Below are 9,639 nucleotides of genomic sequence, written 5' to 3'. Positions count from 1 at the left end.
CTCTTTAAGTTTGTGTAGGCTCTGTCGTGATAGTATACCCCTCTGTGGGGGTGTTTGTGCTGCTTTCTCGACTCAAAAGGCTTACCTGGTTGGCACTAAGCTTTCATATAAGCCCCTGACAATATATATAACATTATATCAGCTTTTCAAAGTTATCGCAATTTATCCTGGTATTTACAGGAGACCACCGATATTTACTGAGTGGTACTGAAGCGCCTACTTTTCCGTTAGCGTGGGCTAAGCTGTATATTGCACGAAAATATCCCAACTTATCCCGCTTTTCCGGATAAGTATCTGCCTCCAAAATCCAGATATCCTCTATGAAATAAAAGGGGTGGGAGTAGGAGGGTGAGGGTACGGCAATAAGAGGAAGGAGGAGAAGGAGAAGAAGATGAACACAGACATCACCGCGTTGGCCAAGCCGGAGTACCCGGTGGTGGATCGGAACCCTCCCTTTACGAAGACGGTCGCCAACTTCAACACTCTCGACTACTTCCGCCTTCTCACGATCACCGGAGTCTCTGTTACCGTTGGATACCTCTCGGGTGATTCTCTAACACCACCCTCTCTTTTTGGGGTTTTTTCCCCTTCTTTTGATGGGTTTTGGTTGTTTTGTGGTTTTGGGGATTTAGGGATCAAGCCCAACGTCAGAGGCCCTTCGATGGTCACCGGTGGCCTAATCGGTCTAATGGGTGGATTCATGTACGCCTACCAGAACTCTGCGGGCCGGCTAATGGGCTTCTTCCCCAACGACGAAGAGGTAGCTCGGTACAAGCAATATAGGAACTAGGATTTCTTTGTATTGAAGGATTAATGGGACTCTTCTGATGTTTTGGCCATTGAACGATTAGGTGGATTTTCTTATTTCTCAGTTTCACCACTTTGTTTTCTCTCAATCAGATGATGACTGTATTTCATGGTGTTTCTTGAATTGAAAAACGGATTTGAATTCCTTCTCTTTTAATAATGCTAATGTTGGGCAATCTGCATTTTAGATATCTTTCTTTCCTGTAGATTTCTAGTGGTTTCTGTATCAGGATTAGGTCGTAGATGAATGCCTGGTTTTGAATTTTGCGAGAAATCGTGGATTTTGTGATCAAATTTATATTCATTGGTTGGATTCACTTTCTTTTTTCTTCTTTCATTTAATGGTCTGATTGACGCCACGATGAATTTATTTCACTTTGCTGTTCCTCACTTCCTGGATCTTACTGTAGGATTTTGGGTTTATGGGGGTTGAGAAAGTCGCCCCAAATGGGCTTCCATTTGGACGTTCAAGTTACAATTGTACCATCATTAAAGTTATGAACCTTATTCCTACTTTTTTTTTCATCTTTAAGCTTAAGAAGCTATACAGAAGTAAAAACTTTTAGTCTGACGTCTTGATATTCTCACAGAAATAAGGTTTTCTATGTGAGACCACTAGAAATAGCTAGTATCTTTCTCTTATATTTTTCTTTAAACCCCAGAATTCCTGGAAAACATAGAAAGCTATATATGTTTTACTAGTCTTTTTTCTTTGCTCCTTTCTATCTAAAACTGCAATTTGAGTCATCCCACGATGTTATCCCTTCTCACAACCTTCATACAAGTTATTCGTGACATTCTTCTTTTCATAATCCCTTCTATTTGCATCTTGTCAACTTTTCCCACCAGTACTATGACAAGGCCTCTGTTAAACCATCTTAGGCAATATTCTTTAAGATTTTATCTCTGTTAAACCATCTTAGACAATATTCTTTAAAATTTTATTTATCTTACCTGTGTATTTCTCCTAAACACATTTTAATGTATTTATTTTTACTTTTCTTCTTTCTTTGTTACTCTGTACATCTTTCTTAGCATATGCATCTCAATTACTTGCACTATCTCTTTCTATTACCTATTAGTTGCTCAACACAATGTTAGTTTTATTATGGTCTTATAGAAACATTTTTCTCTAGCCTGAAAAATATTCACTTATCATGTATTACTTGACTAGCTTTTCTTCACTTAGACCAGCTAGCATAAAGCCTACTGCTAATGATATTCTCATCAAACCCCTGCCTTGTATAATAGAGCTTAAATATTGAAGTTTTTTCTCCCTGTTGTATTACAAGGTCTTTTATTTTAACTATATTGTTCTTCTTACTACACTTGCATTTTGTATATCCTCATCCATTCATCACAAAACCTACTATTGGTATCTTCGTCAGGCCCACTAGCTTATGTACTATGTTACTTGGACACTGACACGGATAAGTAGTGTCAAACATGGCATCTTTTAAAATATTAGATACGTAGACACAGCTATATATATAGGGGAGAGAGAGAGCTTTCTATACAATAGGGGTGTGCTTACCAGTTTTCTTGGAGTTAGGACCCATTAAAATATATGGACAGAAAATAAGGTTTAAACAAAATTCACACAGTTTGTGTTCGAAGTGTCCATCATCGAATACTTTGTCAAAAGTGTCAGATATGCAACGCGGAGTGTCAATTTTTTTTCTTGGACCCTTCTTTGTTGAAAAATGAAGTGTCCATGAAGTGTAGGAGTGTCAGTGTCGGTATACAAGTGTCCAAGTGTCTGACACTGACACGTTGTCCCTCTAGAAGTCAAGATAACATAGCTTATGCATAGTAGAGCCTAAATAACACAATCTTTTGTACTATTGTATTACAAGTGCAATATCCACATTATTTAAAGTTATAAATGCCTATAAGTTTCCAGCCCTACTCAACCAATAAACTCTATCTACATGAGGAACTTTCCTCCTAAATTCTTTTGTAGATATTTTAAAATGTTATATTGATAATGGGCTTAGACTTTTAGAAAAGGTTCCCCTCAAAGCGGCTCTGTCATGATTCTTGTCATTCTGTGGTAGTTCATTCTGGAAAATCTGTGAACCACAAGTACAAGGTTTCTTGTCTACAATATGGAAAAAAACATCAACTTTCAAACCTCCTTGCGGCAGGTTGGTTTCTACTTCTTTTCTTTGGTCAAGATGAGGTGGAGAGAGTTTATTTGTTTGAGGAGATGGAATAACTCTACTGACTTGTCATGGGTGTGATGGATGCTAGAAGATTGTAAGACATTCTTCATTTTCTATTTCACAAAGTTTCCAAATTAAATGTAATTCAAATGCAAAGAGCATTTTGAAGTGAAAAGATTGAAACCCGGCGGAGTGACTTTTATTGTCAGATTGTTTGTGATCATATTTCATCCATCTCTCAGATCAGCTCTCTTGAAAATGTGATTTTTATGTTCATTAGATGAAGAGAAAAGAATATTGCTGATAGAAAAATCACCCATTCCAGGTTTATATGAACTTGGGCGGTGTGCATACAAAAGAAAAGGCAATCTGCATCTTGAAGCTATCCTTGCCCAAATCTATTTTCTTTCACTGCATGCCATGGGGTAAGTGGAAAACAAAAAAAGGGTGGCATGTATAAATAACAATGCATTTTCAAGGGAATGGAATGAGGTTCTGTTGAAGGACAACATAATTAAACATGAATGGTTTTGGGGCCAGTCAGATGCTGAATACTGTCACATTGTGTGAAAGTAAACCATGTTTTGACTAGAACTCCCAGGCTCAATGTTGTAACTAGTGTATCGGGACCCGTATCGCATGATCCTGAGATACGGGTGTGTCGTATCGTAAGACATGAGAAAATAAATAAATTTAAAATCACAAAAAAATCTGAAAAATTACAAAAATTAGATAAAATATCTAGAAAAAAAATATAGAATGCAATACAAAAAAAAGAACATGAATATATGCATTATGGGTAACTAAACATAAACATGCATTAGTAAAACATTAGGTAAAATATTGATAACACTCCTAACAAACATTTAACAAAAGTCACAAGCCACAAGCATGAATGTTTGATATCAGAGTTATTTACATAACAAAACAAAAGAAGAAGCATCATAATCTATCAATCATAACGAAAACGATATTCAAATGATTTATCTTCTTCTCCTCCTTCATCCATATTCATCTTTGGGCGCCTCCAATCCTCATCATCATCCATGACACCTGGCTCTTCTTCTACCCACTCATCCAATAGATCGAGGTTGTCACTTACTGATGGGATCGTAATTGCTCCTCTGGTGTCTTTTCAATTCTCTTTGTATTTGTCTACAATATTCATATATTAATTAGAATACAAGTATTAAAGTAGATCCATTAACATATATCTTAATGTTACATTTTGCTTCAATCTCATGTTGTAGGTGACAAATACAAGATCATTTAATCGAGGGTGCTCCAATCTATTCATTTTCTTTGTGTGGATGCCCTAAAAAAGACTTCAATTTCTCTCGCATCCACTCATGTTGCATCCCTGACTCAATATACGATGTTCCAACCTAGAGATGAAGGGGCATCTCCACCACCAAACCTATTCCACCATTGATCTGAACCAACAAAAGAAATATCTCTTTCCACATTAGTGAAGTTCGGAGTTTCTTCTGAAACCCTCATCCGAGTGCCCGAATCCAGGGTGATTCGAGTGACTGAATAGAATCTTCTGTCATGGGTTACGACAGTTGAAACCTAACAGACCCTAAACTTTAAAAAATTGTAGACACCTTAGGATTGCCCAAAAATTCCGAACCATAGCTTTCTGGAAAGGTCTCGATCTGACCTTCAACTTGTCTGTTGGGAGTTTTTGCAAACTCTGCCCTCTGAGGGGTCGAAAATCCTCTCGAACAGATTGCCCGTTGAGCCCGGGAAGTCTGTCGCAAACCTGTCTCAGTTCCAAGCCCGTGGATCAGACAGTTCAGATCCAAATCTGGTGATTTCGGATTCGTTGGAAGGGTGTGCGAGTCACACACGATTTTCCTTTGGACCGCCTCTGTTGAAACAGAGCGCATGGGTCCCAAAAACTCCGTTTCTCGGAGTCCTGCTCGGACTCATCCCCGTGAAAAGCTTCTGCACGTGTTGAGATCTGTTTGGATCTTCGATCGTGGATCGGTGCTTACCGAGTCCACATCAAAAGGAGAGATAACGAATACTCCACCATCGATCTTTTACGCGATCACAATCTCACAAGAGCTTGAATAGGAATTGCAAGAGAGTTTCACCTCATTTTCAAATTTTGAATGACACAGTTTTTGATGTATTGAAAAACAAATTTAGCTTGATCTCAACTTTGCTCTGATACCATGTAAGGAAATTGGCGAAAATACAAAAAACAAGTGATAACACTTGAAGGTCTAATAATGAACAAGAAATCACAAGCACATAAAGTGCAAATACACAAACCCACTAAGTGGAAATCACAAGCACATAAAGTGCAAATACGCAAACCCACTAAGGGGGAAATGCCAAAAGGCAAAAAACAATTAATATTATTGAGAAGAGGTGAGAGAACAACAACTTAATGTGAGGAAGAGCATTCCTTTTTATACAAAGCAAAAGAGACAGAGAGGGAGCAATGGGGCTCCCCATAAAGTAGTCGTTGGGGAGCCCCAACGGTCATATTTATGATCGTTGGGAACCCCAACGACTCCCTTTTGTTAAAATATGATGTATATTTATATATATATATATCTATATACATAGATTACGACACATACACATATATATAATATATATATGTCTATGTGTCTATCTATATATATAAATATATATATATATTTATTTTGTAAAACTCGATAGGGGTATTTCTGTAATTTCACCCTATACACGCATATCATTGATATGCTTTTCTCTTTTTCTTTTTCCTTTATTCTTTTTCCTTTTTTTTGCTTTTTTCTTTTTTTGTTTTTATTCACTTGAGAGGGGTCCACATAGAGTCGTTGGACCCCTCCAACGGTCATAAATATGACCGTTGGAGGGGCTCCAACGACTCTATGGGAGCCCCTCCTTGGGTCCCTTGCTGTGTATAAATGAGGGGCACAGCCCCATGTATTTACAAAGCTTCTCTTGAAGCATTCTATGAAGTGAGATATATTTTTTATCTTCTTTTTGTGCTTGACCACTTTTGTGGTTTATTTTGCCCTTTAGTGGCATCTTGTGTATGTGCGTGCTTTCGCTTGGAGACGTTGCTCTTTTCATTTGGCACTTCATTACACCTTTGTGGGGTCGCCAATGATCCAAAATAGGAGGAAATAAAAAGAAAAAAAATAAAATAAAGAAAAGAAAAATACCTAAAATAAGTTGTTTTAAAACAACTTATTTTACATGTGAAAAGACCAAAATACCCCTAGCGGGTATTTTGGATAAAACATATATATATATATATATGTATGTATATATATAACACTCCCTCTTTTATTACCGCCAGATCAAACATGAGTTGGTGCACTTTCAGTACCATTGTTGCTTGTCCCCACCTCTACCCCTTGCCCTCCTTCTTCAGTAAAATCTCCAACTCCTCTTTAGTGGGGTCAGTTACGCTGTCAGTTGCTTCTCCATATGCCTTAGGTGGCATTTTTGGGGTCTTCCAAGGATTGAGACATATCGTAGTCCCCAATTTTTGTCGACTCATGTTGTTTTTTATGTCTCTTTGAGATTTCTTCAATAGCTCATGCATCTGCCATTTCATAGTATCTTGCAAGTGCTTAGAATTGCATGTCGGCTAAATAATGCCTTATCCTAGAAATGCCTCCATGAATGTCCTTACAATAGTTGAACCAGTTGAGCAACCTATTTCCTTCATAAACCGGTGCATAATGAACCCATGTCGGGTCTCTTGATGCCATCATGTGTTAAATAGAGCATACATATGGATCTGGATTGGATCCAGATCCATACGCACATCTATCTTGCGTTATTATGTTCACGATTCATTAATGGCATTCTTGTAATATTAGTCTCTATTGTAAAATCGTTTTGCTATAAATATATTAGGGCTCAGTGGTGTGTGCTGTTCAGCCGTCCCAGCTATTGTGCCTCTCCCCTTTTTTTTCTTTTCTTCCTGTACAGGTTGAGCTGTGGAGTGAAGCTCTTTCGATTCCTCATAGTATCAGAGTCGAAGACTCCTTCAACATTCAAGGTTGTCTGCGACTTCTTCTTCAACATCGATTGTTTACTTCCTCAACATCAACGTTGATATCAACGTCTCCTTCACCATCTGTGACTTCTCCTTTCTTCAATATCGACTGCGATGTCTCCTTCAACATCCCTCAACATCGAGAACACCAACCGTGAAGACTGCTTCAGCATTCAAGTCTGTCTGTGATTTCCCCTTCTTCTTCAACATCGACTGTTTCCTTCCTCAACATCAACATCCTTCACTATCTGCGACTGCCTTCTTCTTTAACATCAACGTCTCTTTTGCCTTCAATATCAATATCGTCTGTGTCAACGACCTCTCGATCGACTGTTTCTTCCTCTTCGATAACACCTTTCTTTTGTCAACAACTGCATCTCCTTGCAGTATTTATCAACGTCAACTTCAACTTCACTTTCTATGGTTTTTCCTTCTAAACTTGATACTTTCCTAAGTCTGTGTGCTGTGAGTCCTCCTTGACTCCTTGTATTGCTGGACGATTCGTATCACTTTGTTCTAAATATCACTGTCATAGTCTAGCATTCATCATCGTATCAGTTTTTCTCAATTTTGTATTGTTTTTCTTCATCCTTTTCTATCAACAGTGAATTAGTGCTTTCTGTGCAACATCTATCGGCAGACTGTAACAGACTACGTTCTTGTTAAAAAAAAAGGTTTTCATTGATATGGATTCATACTCGTCACCAAGTCCCTCTGCATGTTTCTTAAATCAGCTCGTTACAGAAAAACTTACTCATTCTAATTTCTTAACATGGAAGAGACAAATACTTCCGTTTATACGGAGTCAGGATCTCGATGAACACCTGGATGGTTTTATTCCTATACCACCACAGTTTATTTTGCAGGAAACCAAGGATGAGAATGGTGATGCAACTACCAAATCCATTAAGAATCCAGAGTATACAATTTGGAGAAAGCGGGATCAATCTTTGGTTGCTTATATTACGTCAACACTCTCTCAAGAAGTGTTGGCTACTCTTTCAGATGATTGCACTGCGGCAGACTTATGGAGTAAGCTATCTCAAACATACTCTCAGATATCAGAAGCTCGAGTTATGTACCTAAAAAATGAGTTTCAAAGTTTGAAGAAAGGCTCCATGACAGTTATGGAATACATAGGCCGCTTGAAGAGTATTACTGACCAGTTGGCTGTTATTGGAAGTGCTATTTCAGATAAAGATAAAGTACAACAACTCCTTAATGGGTTGGGCTCTGACTTTGACATGTTTACCACCGCTTTGACATGTCTTCCCCACTTGCCCAATTTTGACGACCTTCAAGCGAAACTTCTTTAGCATGAGATGATTATGAAACAAAGGGCAGAAGGAAATAAATCAGCTCGTTCCCATTCAGTTTTGGCTATGGAGACTTCTGTAGGTTTTGGACGAGGGAATGCAGGACTGTAAAAGTATCGCCAAACAAGATACTAAGATCAAGACCTTAATATTCTTGATAATAAATCCGGCACACATGCACAATAAGAACACTTTAGAACAATTGTGCACAAAAACACAACTCACAAAAACTCACAAATGCACAAAGGCATAAAAATATTGGAATCACTTTATTGAGCACTTGGGCTTTGACTCAAAGCCATTAGAAAATACAAAGGGGAGAGCCCTTATTTATAACAACCAAAAGGGGCCTTGGAGGGGCTCCACTCATAGACGTTGGAGGGGCCCAATGTCTATTTGAGTGGGCCCCCAAGGTACCTTTTGGTACTTAAAAAAAAGAAAGAAAAAATAAAATTAATTTACAATCACATTCATAAAAGTGAATGTGCGTAAAACAGTGGAAAAGACTAAACTACCCCTACGGCTAAACAAATAGAAATATATATTATATATATAATAAGTAGATACATATACATATATATTAATATATGTATATGTATTACCTTATATATATAAAATATATATATTACATTACATGATTAATTACATAATTTAACACCCCCCTCAAACTTAGGGCAAGATGACCAAGAGTTTGCTAAGAAGGAAGTTGAAGCGCGGAGCACACAAGGCTTTAGTGAAGAAATCCGCCAACTGATATTCTGACGTGACATATGGAAGGTCAATGACTCCTTTGAGGTACGCCTCCCGAACATAGTGACAATCCATCTCTATGTGTTTGGTCCGCTCATGAAAAGTGTGATTCTTAGCAATATAAATCGCACTTTTGTTGTCACAGCATAGCTTGGTAGGCCCTTCAATTATGATCCCCATGTCTTTCAGCAACTGATGAATCCATATAATTTCCATGGTAGTAGTTGCCACAGCACGATATTCGACTTCAATTGATGATAGAGACACTTTTTGCTGCTTCTTGCATCTTCATGAGATTAATGAGTCTCTTAAGAATACACAAAAACGAGTGGTGGAGTGACGGTTATTTGGGCCACCTCCCCAATCAGAGTCAGTATAAGCAATTAATTTTAACTCAGAAGAGGATGACAGAAAAAATCCCTTATTAAGAGTACGCTTTAGGTATCTTACGACACGTAAGACGTCACTCATGTGAATAGAAGTTGGTGCATGCTGAAACTGACTTATCGTATGCACTGCATGTGAGATATCTGGTCTGATAATACTCAGGTACATCAACGATCCTATAAGTTGTCTGTAGGGAGTA

The 9,639-nt window shown here is 38.0% G+C and overlaps 1 protein-coding gene across 1 annotated transcript; it reads left to right on the top strand.

The window, feature by feature from the left end:
* Positions 1-316: 316 nt before the first annotated feature.
* On the top strand, positions 317-994 carry LOC149812500 (uncharacterized). Its single transcript, XM_089992847.1, has 2 exons — positions 317-545; positions 633-994. Exons 1-2 carry the CDS (start codon positions 392-394, stop codon positions 788-790), a joined length of 312 nt encoding a protein of 103 aa, XP_089848973.1. The 5' UTR covers positions 317-391; the 3' UTR covers positions 791-994.
* The last annotated feature ends 8,645 nt before the right edge of the window (positions 995-9,639 follow it).

Source organism: Nuphar pumila, chromosome 17 (assembly GCF_984573655.1).
Source record: "Nuphar pumila chromosome 17, dmNupPumi1.hap1.1, whole genome shotgun sequence".
Classification (NCBI taxonomy): domain Eukaryota; kingdom Viridiplantae; phylum Streptophyta; class Magnoliopsida; order Nymphaeales; family Nymphaeaceae; genus Nuphar; species Nuphar pumila.
Note: the sequence above shows the minus strand (reverse complement) of the source record. Positions and strands in the feature narration are given on the sequence as shown.